Below are 19708 nucleotides of genomic sequence, written 5' to 3' on the forward strand. Positions count from 1 at the left end.
TTGTTATCTCAGAAACAAGCTCAGCCATCACACTGAATCAGGTAAACTGGTTATATGTTTATGTTTCTTAATGCTACGCACTGGAAATGCAGCAAACAATATGTGAATGATGTTCGCACACTTTGGTCTCGCGGGGGGGGGGGGGGGGGGGGGGGGGGGGCGCATGTCCTAAAAGGTTGAAAACCCCTGCCATAGGACAGGGGTGAGTAATGCTCCACTTATGCTCAGACATTTCTCATGAAAAAGTTTATTAGCCATTTGTTAGCTGTGCTACACTTGAGCTAAAAACTTCTCTTTTATGCATTTTCTTCTTCAAGAGTCACCAGCATGGGTATTCTTGTGAATGTGGTGTGACAATGTTCTTAACAGCACAGTGAAGACCTTAAGAACAAAGGGAATGACGCATGCGACCGCATTTATATGCTGTGGGCAGGTAGCCCCGCCCACGTCGTCATGCATCATTGGCCTTTCAGACTTGATTAGAGGTGTCTTCAGCAGATGGCGCAAGAGCTATATCCCATAGTCATGTGTTGTACCGAGTGAACCGACTGAATGGTAACGTGGATTCATTCAGAAACTAAAGACTGCTGTGTTGCTTGGAGATGCACAACAATTCTGCTAAGGCTTTAAGGTATAAATATATTCATTGCAAAATTGAGCAAAAACACATAATATTGTGTTTAAAGTGGTCATATGCTGCGATTTCAAGTTTTCCTTTCTCTTTGGAGTGTTACAAGTTGTTTGTGCATAGATAAGATCCCTGAAGTTGCAAAGACTAAAGTCTCAAAACCAGAGATATTGTTTATAAAAGTTAAGACTCTGCCACGCCCCCCTAAAATGGCTCATTTAAACACACCCCCACATGTCTACGTTATGGTGTGGGAAGATTTGCAAAACACTGCCCGAATGTATACTCAAAGAAATAGGGCGCACCGATTATTCTCGCTGTACTATTGTTGCTGCTGCCGGCGCCATGTCCTGGAGAAGCTGTGTTTCATTGTGAAAGTGAAAGTACTTTGTTTGGGCTTCCAAAAGAGGACACAACTAGAAATCAGCGGTTAAGTTGTAGTTACAACACTGTTCCAGAACAGTTCAATCCAAATATTAGAGTGTTTCACTTCAGTGCTTGAATCTTTACTTTTTAAAATGACTTTGTTTCTGTATTTTAAAATATATATTTTTATATTAACATATTTTAATGACTATTTATTGAACAAAAAATATTTTATTTTTCAAAATAAGCAGAAAATAGTATAAACTTTGCTAAAGTGATTGTTTTGAACAAGTATTAACTTAGACATTATTTAAAAAACAAAAAAAACATTATTTTAGCTGAAGTATATGTATCAATACCATGTGCCTTTTACCCCATGCTGGTGAGCCTTTTACCCTGTGTGTGGGGTAAAAGGCCCCTTTTGCCACCTCATACATTTATTAGATTTTTAAACAAAATAAACAACTTGAATTATTTATTTTCACACAAAATCTGTTGCTCCATTAATGTTCAGTACAAGCGTATATATTTTTTCTGCAATTATACATTTTAGGCACAAGTGAATAGCACATTTTCAAAAAAAAAAAAAAAAATTATATATATATATATATATATATATATATATATATATATATATATATATATATATATATATATATATATATATATATATATATTAGTGCTGTCAAACGATTAGTCGTGACTAATCGCATCCAAAATAAAAGTTTTTGTTTACATAATGTATGTGTTGTGTACTTTGTATATTTATTATGTATATGTAAATACACACACATACAGTATTTATTTTGAAAATATTTACATGTATTTACATGTATATATTTATATTCTTATATTTTGTATTATATATATAAATATATTTAACACATAAACATTTTTTTTCATAAATATTGTAGCAAATTAGCTTAAAAGGGAATATTTATTATCACTTATAACTGGTTATAATTAATAATAAATGTTTAGATTAGATCTTAGAATTGACTGTAGCAGAATTGATTTTGAAATTACTTGATCTGTCCGTCCACCGAGCAGACAATATAATCATTTATCAATTCTAGGAAAGATTATTTTCCTGGCCAAGGAACAATAGCCCTCCTACTTGTACAGTGCTAGCAGTAGTTTAGCATGTAGCAAGGAGCAGCATTCAGTGACTTCGAATTGTGGGCAGAACACAGAGACAATCAATTGTGAATATAAAGGATTTAATAAATGAAACTATAGCTAACATACAACTAAACTAAGCAAAACATACATATATATTTATATAGAATCAAGGAAAGTAAGGAAAAGAGAGAGAAGAGCAAAAGAATGGCAGTATCTCAGATCAATTAACAACAGACCAAATGAGAATCATCAGAGAATCACAATTCACCTTAAAAAGGGGTTCAATCTTAAACATGCATCTAAAACAGTTGTAAACGGTTACTTGCATTGGTTTTGAAGCTGAATGAGAGTCTTGATGCGGTAGACAAAAGGTTCTTGATGATTTCTTTAGGAAGAATTTCCTCTGGTTCTTCTGAAGATAAGAAGTTCCACGGCAAGTCCACAAAGTTACTTGAAACTAAAACTGCCAGAAGGTTAACGCAAGAGGAGAGTTTGGGAGTGTTTCTGTCTCAAGAAGAAGAGTTTTTGAGCACCGATTAGTCAGAACTTTTGATCATTTGTAGCCGCACCCACTTTTTGTACGCACAATTAGCATTTAATCACGATTAATCATTTGACAGCACTAATATATATATATATATATATATTGTCACGGATCTGTCTGTCCTGCTCCCTCACCAATCACAGCACACGTCCTCACCTGGTTTCACTTGAGCATTGATTGAACACACCTGCACGTCTTTGGATTCTCGTCACCATGCACCATAAAGCCACACATCTCACATCACTCAGACGTCTGGTCTTGTTTATACGTTCCTACGAAGTGGACTCCTGAATGCTATCACAGCGACTTACCTGCCTGTCTTCATACCTCCTGTAGTCCTTCCAGCGTCGTGACCATCCGTCTCCTGGTTCAAGTTTCTTCTAACGATCTCCTTCCAGCCCAGTCTCCGTCTCACAGTGAGGTGTGTGGTTCTCCCAACGTTCACGAGTTCCTGTCAAGACAATTCAGTCCCGTTATCTACTCGTCTCTTCCTACAACGTATATTTGCACGTAATACTTACCATCATCTGTTGAATACTTTGCTGTCAATAAACACCACTGCTTTAAGATAATCCTTTGTGTGAAGTCTGCTTCCCCTAACAGAAGACTGGACCCATACCGAAGATGAGGTTGGAACTCGCCTCAGTTAACGTGTGGCCCAGGGAAGAGGACAATCTTTGTGATGAATACACAAAATTCCTCTTCCAGAATGGACGGTGTGTGGAGGAATATGTTGAGGAGTTTATAGAGACCAGCCACCAAGCCTTCTGCAGCAAACTCACGCTAATGGAGGGTTTCAGAGTCGGGCTGGATGAGGAAATATTGATGCCGTTAGGTAACCCCAGCTGGTGTTTGGCTCAATATCTGAACTTCGCTCTATGGATTGCCGGATCCTCATACCTAGTAGGGGAAAGGGAAGATCCACCAGTTCCTGATCCCAGCCCATCGATCACTCCTCACTCCAATCTGTTTCATTCAAGCCCTCCACCTTCCGTGATTCCCTCATGCCCACCGCCAGAGAGTATGGCAAGCCCGCCGCCAGAGAGTATGGTAAGCCAGCAAACGGACGCTCACGTGCCTTTGGGTTACTGGTTGAATATGAGGGGATGTCTTGGACTCCTGTGCCCGCTCCTCGACAGCGCTCTCCTGTGCCCGGTCCTCGTCAGCATTCCCTAGATTAAATTCCCCTGGAGGCTTCCCCAGAGTCCCTGCCCAACACCAGCCTCCACGGTGCCCACCCCCCCTCCCCGGTGTTACTATTATATAGGTGCTCCTACACCTTAACCCTCTGTGTTGCCGGCGATACCAGCTCGGTTTTTTTAAGATCGGTGCAAAAGACACTAAAAATACTCTATTGATTTTGGTCACACAAATAAGTGTTCTACATCAATCGAAACTGTTAAGTGTCTATTTTTTTGTGTACACTCACGATTACAACAAAACTTTGTGGTTTTGGGGAAAAAAAGAAAACCAACAGGGTGCGCTCTCTGTCTTCTCCATCTCCGTGATCTGTTTTCAGTAACGCGTCACTACAATGAAGTGTAACTCCGCAAATACTCAACACAGAAACATGAGAGTTATCTCTATAGAAAGCCTGAAGTGTCTACTTTGGAGTAAGTCATATCGAAAACAAACGTTCTGTGAGAAAGTAATCCGTATGAAACCGACACAATGTTTAGTCTAACTCATTATTTTTAATACGATCCCGCCCCCTCGTGTTCACATGTAAATAACCACGTGATCCGTGCGCGCATGGAGACGCCCAACATAAACAGAGTGAAGAGTTCATCGCTGCAATACTGTTAGTTTCTGGAAGACGCGCTGGATTTCCCTCAAAATAAGAGCAAGAGTTCATCCAGAAGAGAAGATCTGATGAGTAAGTAATGCTTCTTTTTTGCATTAGTTAACGTGTTATTGTGACATAAACTTGAACACGTTTAGTTGAGTTTTTCCCAAATGACAACATGATAAATGCTACCATCTAAGAATGTTTAATGTTCACAAATATATTTAATAGCGTGCTAAACACTAACAATTAGTTTTCTCTTTTTTTTTATGTAGTTCACAGCATACGTGAGTCTATTGCTACAGAATCGTAAGAGCTACTATAAAATCATACATACTAGACTATATGTCTACAAAATCATAGTTGTTTTTGTTTTTTTTCCCAAACTGTAATTCCAGACTACAATGTTTGAAATTGATGGGCAATTCATTGTATTTAAATTTCTTACGGCACGATGTTTTCATGCTCTATATAAAACAATAAAAGTAATATGAGAGTACATTGTAACATGAATGCTACGAGTCTAAGTATGTTTAGAACATGTTTATTATTAATAGCCTACTCTGTTCAAAAATAGATTTTAATAACGTACTAAACAACAATTAGTTTCTCAGATATAAAAGGTATTTTTTTGTTTACGATAGTACAAAGTATGCGCGAGTCTATAAAACATATATATATATATATATATATATATATATGCGCTCCTGATGTTAACGTGCTCACAAATGTTTTTGGTTGTTTGTATTTTATTGATTCAGGTACCTGAACCACAGATGAATCCTGATGACTTTCTTCTGATGTTGGTACAGTGCTCTCAGAGGAACACAGTTTGATGTTCAACTACACTGATATTCTGTGGTAAAACAAGATCCTTGACTACTGAATTTTTTTTTTTTTTTTTTTTTTTTTTTTTTTCTTGAATCCATGGACATAAGTAAATGTCAGGTACTTGTTGAACAGAATCTGTTGCAGGAATGAGTTAAAGTCTGTTCACATCTCTGTGGTTAGATCAGTGTGCACAATGTGTCTTTGACCTTCATTATGTATGCTTTGATTATACTGTTGTAAATAAAATACTAATAAAAAAAAAACTTTTTTCAATCTCCTCACACTCTTACCTGCCTCAGTCACATTCACACTGATGGGCCATTAGCAGCTTTAGGGGAGGGCCCATTGTCTCTCAGGTGAAAATCACTTAATATTTAAGGCTATTACCACTCCCTCGCATATTGGCTTTCGATCACAAAACATGTCTTTAAAAATTTAAATCAATATATTGTTTTCTGTGAATGATTAAGCAGAATGATTTTCACATAATTGTGACGCAAATATTCTAGCCTACAAGACTGATTACACAAGTCTTATTTAGGACTATTTAGCGTGGGTTTTATGGCCTTATTTCAGCTAAATTTTTTTTTTTTTCCCAAAACTTACTACGCATAATTTTTTTTTTTTTTTCTAAAAAGTGCAAACATGTACATTCGTCTTGGTCACATATTATTGTAGCACAGTTTGTGCTGAATACAAAAAAAAATACATGTTGGTCAATAGTATAAGTAGCTGAAATAAGCACAAATATCAGGGCATGTCAAAATGTCTCAAGGGCCCCAAAATCACCTCAGACCCCAGAGGGTTAAAGCAGTGGTTCTTAATCATTTTATACCAAGTACCACCTCAGAAAATATTTGTCTCTTCAAGTACCACCATAATGACCAACATTAAAATACAGTAGCGTAGTAGTCCTAACCATTCAGCTACAGCTCTGCACAGTAAAAAAAGAGGCAGTTTTATTCCTAATAAGAATATTGTTGTCAGCCACTTTAGCATTGTAAATGCACAGTGCTTACAAACAGGTAAATAAAAAAACTTAATGATAAATTAAAATGGTTTGTACCTAAATGTTAAATAAAAACTGTACTGTACTAACATGTAAAAAAGAGAGAAAAACTTTCCTAAAATAAAGATTAAAATGTAATGTTTTAACAATAATTCATAATTTAGTGATTTACTCTGTGTACCACTATGGGAGCCTGAGTATCACTAGAGGTTCTCGTACGACACTTTGAGAACCACAGCTTTAAAATACATATTCAGTTTATTTAATACAATCACATACTTCTGTGGATTAATAATTGCTAATGAAAGGTCAATTAACAAAGTCTTCATAAGCTTATGTTTTGTGCATATTTTACACAGGGCAGGCATGTGTAGAGTGTGGTGTATCCTTTCTACCACCCTTGGTTTTGAGTTTTGAACTTCCTACAGACTACCCTTCATCATCACCTCCAGTTTTTACTCTAATCTCCAAATGGCTTTCAAGAATTCAGGTTTGTCTTTTTCTAAAAACAAATAATTTAGTATTTTTGTTGTATAGAATTATTTTTTCTTTTATCTTTTGACATGCTTTTGGCATAATGAAGGTTCAATACACTGCTCAATTAATAAGTTATTTAATGTCTAAAAAGATCACTGCTCTTTGCAAGAGACTGGATGAACTTTGGGAAAAGAACAGGGGCAATGTGATTCTTTTTACCTGGATCCAGTTCCTTAAGGAAGAAACTCTGGAATTTCTGAACATCCAGTCTCCCCTAGAGATCCAAACCATTGATGGCCAGCCGCAATGTGAATCTGGTCAGAACCAAGTGGTAGACACTGCTATAGAAAAAAGTAAAGTGCAAGAGTTGGACCAACGAGCAGTTCAAGAAGTTTACCATCACACAGATATACTAACCCAGCTGCTGGATTTTAATGAAGTTCAAAAGCAGAAGGAGTTTGATAGCAAGGTTTTTTGCTGTGGAATCTGCTTTTCTGAGAATCTGGGTTCCCATTTTTTGTCCCTCAAAGAGTGTCAGCATGTCTACTGTAAGGCCTGCATGAAGGAATACTTCCAGATCCAGATTAGAGATGGTAAAGTCCAGTGCCTTACCTGCCCTGAGCCAGAGTGTATGTCCATGGCCACTCCTGCACAGGTATTTTTATCTTGTGTGTTTGTGCCATAGTATAAGCTATGACATACATAGCTAAGTTTTGACATACAGCACAATAGCTGCTTGAACACTGTTTAAGAACTAACACCTCTATATTGCTATAATAGGTAAAACTTCTTGTGGACCATGAAGAATTTGCTCGCTATGACCGCCTCCTTCTGCAGTGGAGTCTGAACCTAATGGCCGATGTTGTTTATTGTCCACGAATGAGCTGCTGCATGGCTGTGATGATTGAGACTGACACCACCATGGGCATCTGCCCCTCATGCCAATTCGTGTTCTGCACTCTCTGCAAGCGATCATACCATGGCCTCTCTCTCTGCAAAGAATGTAAGATCACAGTGGAGTGTTCTTTCATACAGATAAGTACAGTTAGTACATTTATGCATTTAGCAAGCCCTTTTATCGACTAAGTGCTTGTAAAAGAAGTTTGTATTTAGCTGCTTCTTGAAAGTTGTGATGGTCTCAGCAGTTAGAGTGAAGGAAACTCATTCGACCATTTCAGTGATGGTGAAGGTCTTGGAGAGTGAATTTGTGAGGAAACAACACGGAAGATGCTTGTTCAGTGACTGTAACTGGTGAGAGTATTGATGTAGGGTTAGGGTGCTTGTCTTTTAAGTGGCAGTCCTGAAAGCAATTGTCAAAGCCTTGCATTTGATTCTGGCAGCAACCGGGAACCAGTGTAGTGAAACCAGGAGGGGTGTGGCATGGGTCCTATTTGGCTGATTGAAGACCAGGGGCCGTATGTATAAAGCCGCTCAGAGTAAAATTTTAGTCCTAAGTGTGTCAAAATTCTAAGAATGATGTAATTTTACTCTTATTCCTAGACGTAAGTATAAGAGTGATTCATAAAGGTTCCTCAGTGTTAAGACTAGGTCTCAGCTCCTAAATTATTTAAGAGAACTGAAGAGGTCTCCTAACCTAGTTAGAAGTAACAAGATGGCAGCAAAGAGGAGACAAACACTTTCCAACGACTTATATAATAATAATAATAATTTGTTACATTTATATAGCGCTTTTCAAGGCACTCAAAGCGCTTTACATAGTAAGGGGGGTGTCTCCTCGTCCACCACCAGTGTGCAGCATCCACCTGGATGATGCGACGGCAGCCATAGTGCACCAGAACGCCCACCACACACCAGCTTACTGGTGGAGAGGAGACAGTGATGAAGCCAATCAGTAGATATGGGGATGGTTAGGAGGGCATGATGGTCAGAGGCCAATGGGCAAATTTGGCCAGGATGCCGGGGTTACACCCCTACTCTTTTTCGAAGGACATCCTGGGATTTTTTATGACCACAGAGAGTCAGGACCTCGGTTTAACGTCTCATCCGAAGGACGGTGCTTTTTACAGTATAGTGTCCCCATCACTATACTGGGGCGCTAGGACCCACCCAGACCGCAGGGTGAGCACCCCCTGCTGGCCTCACTAACACCTCTTCCAGCAGCAACCTAGTTTTCCCAGGAGGTCTCCCATCCAGGTTCTGACCAGGCTCAACCCTGCTTAGCTTCAGTAGGCTACCAGTCTTGGGCTACAGGGTGATATGGCTGCTGACTTATATGATAATATGAAGTTGATAAAATGATACAAATTCTATTTTTAAACTCGATATATACATATTTTTATATTATACTATTTATTATTTTAAAATGTAGTTATTAATTTTTCATATTTGTATATTATTATTATTTTTATATTGTTGCAATTTCTAACAATAATAGTATTATGTAGTTTGGTATTTTATTATATTTTTAGTTATTTTGTTTTATTTTTAGTTTTATTGTATTTTTAGTCGAGGTCTTCACTGGGGATATGTCCCCGTGCTCATCCAGGTGTCCCGGCCTCTGCCGACGATCAGGGCAGCAGACATCATCTCCCGGGGCCGACCCACCATCTGATCCGGACACGGACTGGGAAACAGAATAAGAAAGAAACGGACAAATATTAGCAGAGATGCCATTCTTCTTACGATGTAACGAGTACATTGTGTGTTATGGGGAGTGTTTACCGGTTCCGGTTGATCTAATTAATGCAGCCTAACAATCCTTTAACGGATTTGAATAATAGAAGCGTATTAGTGTGTTATGTGTAAGCCATGTTAAAGAAATGTGTCTTTAATCTAGATTTAAACTGACAGAGTGTGTCTGCCTCCCGAACAGTGTTAGGTAGATTGTTCCAGAGTTTGGGTGCTAAATAGGAAAAGGATCTGCCGCCCGTATTTTGATATTCTAGGTATTATGAAATGGCCAGCGTTTTGAGAATGCAACAATTAATCTTGTTAATTACTTATAATCTATACGATGTTTGATAGGGAGCCAGTGCAGTGTTGACAGAACCGGGCTAATATGGTCATACTTCCTGGTTCTTGTAAGGACTCGAGCTGCTGCATTTTGGACCAACTGTAGTTTGTTGATCAAGTGTGCAGAACAACCACCCAATAAAGCATTACAATAGTCTAACCTTGAGGTCATAAACGCATGAATTAGCATTTCTGCATTTGACATTGAGAGCATAGGTCGCAATTTAGATATGTTTTTGAGATGGAAAAATGCCGTTTTACAGATGCTAGAAACATGGCTTTCAAATGAAAGATTGCTATCAAACAGCACACCTAGGTTCCTATCTGATGAAGAAGTATTGACAGAGCAGCCGTCAAGTGTTAGATAGTGTTCTAGGTTATTACATGTGGGGTTTTTAGGTCCGATAATTAACACCTGTTTTTTCAGAATTTAGCAGTACGAAGTTACTCGTCATCCAGTTTTTTATATCGACTATGCATTCCGTTAGTTTTGTAACTGACAAAGAAATTTAATAACCTCTTCCACTCAACAATTCAATGCTCTAACTGCAAAAATGAAAGTTTTGAAAATTGAAAAATTGAAAATGAAATTTTTTTTTGCTGGAAAATTGGAAAAATGCTGCAAATGCACCGGTGAGGACACTGTAAGCAGGTTCTTACGTATTGTGGCACTAACACCACCAAACACAAAAGTGATGTGGATTTTTTATTTTTTTTTAATGACCCCACATTTCACCTAAACCATTAAAATACAAAGGACAAAAAACACTGACTAGTGCTGCCAACTGCTTTCAATTGAAAGTTGCTAAAACTGGTCACTTAATGTTGCTAGATGACCTCATAAAGGTGAGTTCACTGATCTATATTTATATTTATTTGACGTCATGGGAAAGGCTCAGAATGTAGATTAGGTTTGTCCAAGAAATTGATTTTGTTGCTAGGCTTTTGAAAAAAGTCTCTAAAGGGATGAGGAACTCACTAAATCTAGTGACAAAATCACTAAATTGGCAACACTGGCACACTGACTACAACATAAGTTATTTACATTGGCCCTCTTGTTTTTGCATGTGTTCATAATTTCTTTGTATGACCGCATAATTTGGCATGTTTCATTGCATTATTACAAATAAAACAACTGAATCTAAGCAACTATGCATATGCTTACAAAATCTTGCACTTTTTTTTTTTAAGGATAAAGGTCAAATTTCCTAGGCCAGACATCACTTTTAGCCACTATTATATGGCGGTTTATTGACTTTTCAACTGACTGCCAAACCATATTGCAAAGACACACCACTTTTATGAGGATTGTGGGCTTTCCCGGAGTTGTTGGAGCCATTGATAGAACTCATGTTCACATCATTGCTCCAGCTGTAAACGAAGAGACCAATACCAATACCAATAGAAAACAAAGCATCAGTAATAATTTGTGATAATTTTGCGCAATGCAAAGCAAATGCAAATAATTTGCACAATGCAAAAAATACATTTAAATATTAAAATATTTCAGTGTCTTAAATTGTTTTATTGTAGTTACATTAAATGATTGGTGTTGTGTTGCTGTGACTTTACATGAGCAGGCTCACTATTGGCTGATTCAGAGGTCGAGGTCAGCCATTTTGTGTTGACACCATTGCTGTCCTTAGTTCACAACACTTAAGTGGCACCTCAGTCAACACTTAAGTATCAGTCTTAGACTTTACTGAAAGTTGCTTTTAGCTTCTTTATAAAAATCTCCTACTCTTAGAAAAGTCCTACTTTTTACTAAGTAAAAAGCAAGTCCTATTTTTTTTGACACTTAGAGGGGTCATATGATGCAATTTCAAGTTTTCTTTCTCTTTGGAGTGTTACAAGCTGATTGTGCATAGATAAGATCCCTGAAGTTGCAAATACTAAAGTCTCAAAACCAAAGATATATTATTTATCAAAGTTAAGACTCTGCCACGCCCCCCTAAAACGGCTCATTCAAACACGCCCCCACATGTCTACATCACGATGTGGAAATATTTGCGTGTGTTTCTTGCATAGACTGTAAAAAATGTTGGACATTGTCTGCTTTCTTCCACTATAGAAAAATGAAGCGAATGCGTCTTAGTATGGCCGCTGCCATCTTGATGAAATTATGTAATTTGGAGCCCGAGTCTGCACAGTAGAGTAGTGAGGTGGAGCCGCGGTATCAAACTCCCGCAGACTCAATCAACCATAACATCACCACCCCCCCCCCCCCCCCCCCGTTTTTATAGCATCAAATTATTAGCTAAAATCAAACTTATAACAAAAATTAACAATTGAACATATATCAGCCTTAAATGACTACCTTAAATTACCAAAACCATATTTCGGAAAATTTTATTGGAAGTGTAATTTATTTTTTTCTTTTGACTTAAGTCCCATTCATTTACATGGAGAGGGCGGGGTTTATGACCTGTACTGCAGCCAGCCACCAGGGGGCAATCAAAGGCCCTGCAGCTTCACTTTTCAGGATGAGTGAGACACACCCGGTTTCTAGGTCAAAGCAAAAGCACTTTATTGCCTTCAGAAAGTAGATGCATTTAGGAATAATTAAGATTGCTTACAAAAGAACAGCAACGCATTTTATGGATGACCGTTTCGTGAACCTAGGAGAGGAGGTAATTCTGATTTTGCTTTAACAATCTGGCGCTTCTGAATCAGCGACTGTAAGTATGTTTTGTTATTAGTTTAAGTATTTGCTATTGACTGTTCAAATGCGGAGTTTTGCGCGTCGTGTGTGAGTGTGTGTGCATGGCCGCACGCGCGTGTGTGTGTGTGTGTGAGAGAGAGAGACGGTCACATCACAGCAGGTGTAGAGCGTGTCAGAAATCGTCTTATGAACACTGGCGATTATCTGGAAAGGTCTTTTTAAAGCATTATTCCTCACTTTCAACTCAGGAAGTCCCTAAGTGACATATAGACGGTTTCATCGGACCTGGTCGGACCTGTGTTTGTTTATCGGTCTGGTTAGTGGCGTCGGCTACAAGCACAGTTAAAGGGTAACTAACAACTTTTTTGAGTTAATGATCTGTAAGACTGTGTCTTTATTAGTGCTGTGCATTGATTCGAGTAAATGTTTTGACATTTAATTCTACAATATATGGTGTAAAAACGTCTGAGTGCTGCCCTAATCTAAAGTGTAAACTACTCATCAGTTGTAAATGTTTTACAAACCTTCCAGGTTACAGGTTGTTTGTGAATATATATATATATATATTTACGCACACACGACTGGAAACCATAAAGTTTGTAAAACATTTACAACTGATGAGTAGTTTACACTTTAGATTAGGGGATGCAGAAAGCTTTGTAAATGATTTATAATGTTTATTGAGATAATAGTACAATGTTGACATTTCAATGATCTATAAGTGATTAATAATATATTAACTATTAACTATTAACCATTAAGGATCTGTTTGATTATTTCATGATGCTATATTTAAAGATAACTTATGACAGATTTATAAATTGTTAGCATATACTTAATCATTTGTGAATGTATAGTTATGTTTTGTAAATGATTAGTTCATCATCATCTAATCACTTGTAAATGATTCAAAACTTATTCTACAAAACATAGATAAAAATATTAACATATCAATTATTAATCATCTATGAATGCATAGTCATGTTGTGTAAATGATTAGTTCATCATTAGCTAATTACTTGTAAATGACTTTTAAATGAATTAACAAAACATACACAAATTGTTAGCATATCACTTATTAATTGCTTATGAATGTTTTGTAAACGATTAGTTAATCATTAACTAATCACTTATAAATTACTTATAACTGGACGTTATTATAAAGTGTTACCAAATACTTAATAGTCTTAGTCACATTTTAGTAATTTGAGTCTTTCATAGTTTTAGTCTAGTTTTAGTCGACGAAAAGTCATTGCATTTTTGTCAACTTTTAGCCAATACTTTTAGTCAAACTGCAGTTACCAACATTTATTTTGGTAGCTATTTTATATGTAGTATTCAAACAAAAATAGTCATTAATTCTGCTCTCTTTAGACCAAATCAATTAAGCTTAGTTATGAGAAATTTGAATCAAGGATTGAATTTGGAAAAACTGGTGTTTTTCAGAAACAGTAGGTTTACTTAACAAGTATACATTTATTTAACATTTTGTTGGTTAACATTTATGACACAGATAATTAGGAATGCTGTCCATTTAAAACGGAAGGTATGCATGTAATAGCCTACTGACATACATTCAGTTTTCACCCACCTGTTTAAGCTCACTTAAACCATAACGGACTGTATTTCCGTGAGATGCTCTACATGATAGACATTTGGACTGCTGTGTGTGTATTTGAGCACTGAGAACTGATCGCGCGCTGTGTGAGAACTGAAGAAGTGGAGCGTGCGCGAGAGAGAGCACTTCTATCAGCGCGTTTCCGCCTATCGCACCTTCACTAACTTTAAGTTAATCGACAATGAATTGTGACTCCCGGGAAAAATGGGATGTCTGGTCACCCACTCCCTAACCCTTCGGGTGCTGAGGCCATTGTTTCAGATCGCTAGTTCGCGTTTTGGTAGCCTATCCGTCCACTATCCGTCAAATAATGTTTTTTGAATGAAGCGTTTGAGAGAGGCGGGGCATACAATAATGTACAGTATTTGAAAAATAATGTGCTTTTTGAACATTAAAGCATGTCAACATATTCTGTTACACCAAACACACAAAATAATGATCTTTAAAAAAAGCATCATATGACCCCTTTAAGTCAAATATTCTTAAGAGCATTTCTGAGACGTTTTATACATACAGGCCTGATGTGCTGCTGCATTCTTGATCATCTACAGAGGCTCAGGCTGGCTTGAATGCCAGCCAGTAAAGTGCTAGATTAGTACATCTTGAAGTAAGAGCTTCAATGAGAAAATGTGCCACATATTCTGGAAGACTCTGATTTACCTGATGTATAGCGTGAAACTTCTATGTTGAGATGTGGATGGGATCACTGACTTTCCTAGTTTTATAGACCCCATTTGATCAATGATTTTGTGGCTTTGTGGTTTGCAAGGGATTACTTGCTATATTATATAGGTATATGTATATGGTGTTACATACAGTTTTGTTAATGTTCTTTTGCAACATGTTTTTTTTATAACCTCTTATTTTCCTCTAAACAGTACAACAGGAAAAGGAATTACTTGAAAAGCAGCAAATTCAAAGGAAAGTTGATGAAGCTTTAAGCAAAGACTGGCTGAAGGAAAATTCTAAACAGTGCCCTTCCTGTGGTGCCAACATACAGGTCAGCATAAACTAGCTCAGGATTGCAATCAGAGTTCTCACTTTTGTTGTTTAAAAGTGAAATCATTTTTTAGATTCTTAGAAAAAGCTTTTAAAATAGTGGGTTATATTTTCTCTTTTTGTTGGATAAGATGAAAAATAGACCCAGAAGCAGCTTTATTGGGGCCTCATTTATAAGATGCATATATATTTAGATTTGATCCTAAATTCCACAGGTTTGTTAGTCATTAAAGGTGACCAACAAATGTGGATAAAGGTACACTAAAGGTACACATAAAGGTACTCTAAAGTTGACTTTTTAATCGGGGAACAGAGAGAGCTGAAAAAAGTGATCAACGAACACACTATGCGTCTGGATGCCCTCGAGCAGTAGGTGACTGATTTACAAGACCGCAGCAGACGCAGTAATCTCCGCTCGCTGGGACTACCTGAAGGGGCCGAGAAAGATGACCCGATTGGCTTTCTGAAATGGTCACTGCTGATCTGGATCCCATCACTTGCGGGCAGAGATATCGAGATCGAACATGCGTATCAAGTTTACTCCAGAGCTTCAACTGATCGCGAGTGTTTCTCTTCAAACTGTTACGCTACAATGACAGGAATTTGATTCTAAATGAAGTAAAATGGTGCGGTCCTGTAAAATCAAATGACGGTACGATGTTGAGCTTCTTCCCCGACTTCTCTCCCGCGACGGCAAAGAAGCGGAGTTCCTTCAGTGCAATACGGAAGGAATTGAAAGAGGCAGGTTTCCTTTCTTCAGTATCCAGCTACGCTAAAGATCGGCATGAAACATGGCAAGATCAAACTAATGAACTCACCGGATGAAGTGCGTCAATTCCTGAGCTCCATCCCCACTCCTCATTCTCCTGGGATGGACGTGGCATAAGGGTTTGATAATAGCGAGTGACTCGACTTTTGATTTACTGATCTAGAACTTCATGTGACAATCGTCTACTGGCAGTTTCTTCATGTAAGCTAGGAAACTTGGTATCACTAATGTACAGTTTTCAATGTACATGATCCAATTATTTATGTTTGCTTCCTAGTTATAGAGAGTATACATACTCTACAGTTTTTTTTTAGCCCACCTTATTACTCGTGTAAATTCGAATAATCAAGGAAATTTGCTGCCGTACCTTGAGTGCAGCAGGCACAGTGATATTACGCAGCGCCTGAAAGTAGTCCCCAGCTACAGTCAGGTCCATAAATATTGGGACATCGACACAATTCTAAAATTTTTGGCTCTATACACCACCACAATGGATTTCAAATGAAACGAACAAGATGTGCTTTAACTGCAGACTGTCAGCTTTAATTTGAGGGTATTTACATCCAAATCAGGTGAACAGTGTAGGAATTACAACAGTTTGCATATGTGCCAAGAAATATGATGCATTAAGAGCGGGGGGGGGTGAAAACTTAATTTGTCTTCCGGGAAACATGCAAGTATCTTCTGTTGCTTCTGAAGGGCAGTGCTAAATGGAAAACAACTATATTTCTACAAAATATGAAACATTTGGACATCTTCTTCCTGTTCAAAAGTGTTCACCCCCGGCTCTTAATGCATCATGATTCCTTCAGAAGCATACACAATTTTATAATAAAAAGTTAATGTGTTATAATGTGTTAATGTGTAATAAATGTGTTTAAAAAGTTTAAACCCATTGTGTGTCACTAAAGCAAGGCACTCTGTCTATTGCCTTCAATTTCTTTAAAATAGCCTAAAAACCTGTGAATTACTGCGGTAGCTAAAACTGCCGGCATTTCACCACTAAAAACTAACTAGCAAGAGGGTAGCCAGTGTTGGGGAGTAGTTAACTACAAGTAGCGACGCTACTAACTTAACTACATTTTTCAGTAGCTTGGCAGTAGCTCAGTTGCTTTTTAAACAGTGTAGCTTTTCCAGTAGCTAACTACTTTTTGCAGCAAGTAGCGGTGTAGCGCGAGCAAAAGCTACATTGCGTTTTGTCGAGCCTGCGCGAATCAGCGCGATGCAAGGATATTCTTCTTGTTAGATTACAAACTCATTTTTTTGCCATTACCGCCACCTGTTGTTTAATCACGCATCTTGCGGCTAACGGTTCACTGACGTACAGAAGTGGGTTGACACACCCATATTATCCATGATGGAGCAAGACGTGGCGGCAGATTTGGAGGATGGAGAAACAACTAACGTTAATTACCCATGGCCTTATTTGTCCAAGTTCATGTCTCTCAAAGAAACAACAAGTAAATGTTACACTTTTTGTAACAGTCTGAGATATTTGAGTGTTGTGTGTAATAAAACAATACTCTTTGAAATCATAATTGTATTGCATTGTTTTAAACACTAAATATTTTACTTAAAACATTCCTCAGACACTTATTCAGTTATTTATAATATACGTTGTTCAAAAAAATCAAAAGTAGTTTCAATGAAGCTAGCTACTTTTTTATAGTAACTTGTAGTGTAGCTAACTACTTTTCCAAAAGGGTAGCTTGACTGTAGTTTAACTACTTTAACTTATGAGTAGCTTGTAGCTTGTCAAACTACAGTTTCAGAGTAGCTTCCCCAACACTGAGGGTAGCACGCATAGACGCAGCGGCTTCTGCGGCTCCAGCTAACGGTGCTGTTTTTTGTGTAAATGTTTGTCGTATTAACTGTAATCGAGGCTTCATCTCAGTTAGTCTCTCTCACTGTTACAACTGTTACAGTCTATAGTTTCTTTAAGAAAGACCACATTTTTACTATGAAAAATTATTATAAATGTCTAAAATATTATTTGGAAAATAAGTAATTTCTTTTAAGTTACATTATTGCATATTTTCTGATTATAGTTTCTTACTCATAATTTGTTCTTTTTTTTATTAGAAAGAACTGGGCTGCAACAAGATGACCTGCTCTTCCTGTCAGCAGTATTTCTGCTGGATCTGCCTTGCAGTTCTCAACAGAAATGATCCATACAGCCACTTCAAGGACTCTAAATGTCCTTGTTATGACCAGTGAGGCGTTTGGCTAGTGATTTTGCTGATACAATAACTAAAGAGGGCATTAGAGGGCGCAAAAAAAAATTATACATCATTGGTATTACCAAAACAATCATCATAATATTTCAAAAATCTATCACTTTTCTTGTTCTTAATCAACCTAAGAGATTTAAGGAAAGCATCAATTTCAAGTAAGAAATGTGGAAAAGAAGGCATCGATTTAGCGAATTTTTGTTTATGAATAAAAAATTTCCCAAACAAAATAAAAAAATTAACTATGTAATTCACTGACATACTAGTTTTCCCTTTATAGTAACAAATCATATCCTTTGACTGAAAAAGACTGGAAGAATAAAGGTGTTTACCCATATAAAATAGTAAACTATTCCAAAAGGTTTAAGTCTTTATACATTGAAAAAATAAATGAATCAGTGTTTCATCCTCAATTCCACAAAATGAGCATGAATTTTCAACATCCATATATTTTGCCAAAGTATAGTTTACAGGATATATTTTATGAAGGATCTTGAAATTAACTTATTTTATTTTATTTGAAATGCAGTACTTGTGAGGTAACAACCAGGCGTCTTTCCAGTCTATTGACTCAATAAGAGAAGCCCAGTAAAATTTACCTCTAGGAACATTATATTTGTTTTTCTGTAGAATTTGTTGAATATGCTTACTATTACATTTTTTGTTAAAAATACTAATTCCATTTAATGACAAATCAGGTTCTTTGGTGTCACTCTTACTATAACCTAAATGGCATTTTATAAGTTGAATTAAACCAGAAGGAATCGCTTTTAGGACAGCATTGTATTCTTTAAACGGTAAGTGGAAATTATGAGCTGACATAAATTGCTCATAAGTCAAAAACTTACCAGATATATCAAAAATTGAAAAAATCCCAATTATATGCTTGTTAAACCATGAAGAGAGAAAAATAGATTTTTTCCTAATCATTATATCTGAGTTATTCCATAAGAATGTTTTATGAGGTGAAAAATTGTGGGAATAACACAATTTCCAAGAGAGAAGAACCTGCTGATGAAATTTGGACAGTGCAACTGGTAACCTATTAGGTAAATAGTTACATTTTAATATAAAAGGAAGGCCACCCATTTTAATAAAAATATGATTTGGAATAAAAAAAACATAATTGGGACTTATTAAACATTTTTTTAATCCAATTTATTTTAAATGTATTCATGATGTCACCAAAGTCTAACACTTCAAGCCCACCTTCTTTCCGATTTCCTTCTATTCGCCAGGACTGTTTTTTTGAGTTTATGAGGTTTATGTTTCCATATGAAGTCTAGAAACATTTTATTAATTCCTTTAGCGGTAGAGTCGTGAACGAATAAAGAAACAGAAGGATACACAAAGCGAGATAATCCTTCTGCTTTGGACAAAAGAACCATCTCTTTGGAGCCAAAGATTAAAGATACTTTGGGTTTTTTTCAACCTACCAGAAAAATTAAGTTGTTGTCTCGCTGCTAAATTTTTCGTTAAGTAAATACCCAGATACTTTACAGTCTCTTTTACTAGGATACCATTAATTGAAGAATCGTCATATTCATGGAGCATCATTATCTCACACTTGGACATATTCAGTTTCAGTCCAGAAGCACCTGAAAACTGCTCAATTACATTTAAAGCCTTAGGTAGCTGACTCTTTTAAAAAAAAGAGCAGTATCGTCAGCCAACTGTGAGATTTTCATTTCTC

The 19708-nt window shown here is 36.9% G+C and overlaps 1 protein-coding gene across 3 annotated transcripts in view; it reads left to right on the forward strand.

The window, feature by feature from the left end:
• Nucleotides 1-19170, forward strand: part of LOC306851676 (E3 ubiquitin-protein ligase RNF14-like) — a 56334-nt gene extending 37164 nt beyond the window's left edge. For 2 of the 3 annotated variants that reach the window (XM_079388105.1, XM_079388104.1), the window contains 5 exons: nucleotides 6646-6776; nucleotides 6915-7418; nucleotides 7544-7766; nucleotides 14895-15016; nucleotides 17867-19170. In XM_079388105.1, coding sequence (XP_079244231.1) covers nucleotides 6646-6776; nucleotides 6915-7418; nucleotides 7544-7766; nucleotides 14895-15016; nucleotides 17867-18001 — 1115 coding nt within the window. In that variant the 3' untranslated portion in view covers nucleotides 18002-19170. Of the gene's footprint in view, nucleotides 1-6645; nucleotides 6777-6914; nucleotides 7419-7543; nucleotides 7767-9269; nucleotides 10890-14894; nucleotides 15017-17866 lie in introns of those variants that run through there. The other variant, XM_079388106.1, reaches the window with a different exon arrangement.
• The last annotated feature ends 538 nt before the right edge of the window (nucleotides 19171-19708 follow it).

This window comes from Barbus barbus (genome assembly GCF_936440315.1).
Source record: "Barbus barbus genome assembly, chromosome: 31".
Lineage (NCBI taxonomy): Eukaryota > Metazoa > Chordata > Actinopteri > Cypriniformes > Cyprinidae > Barbus > Barbus barbus.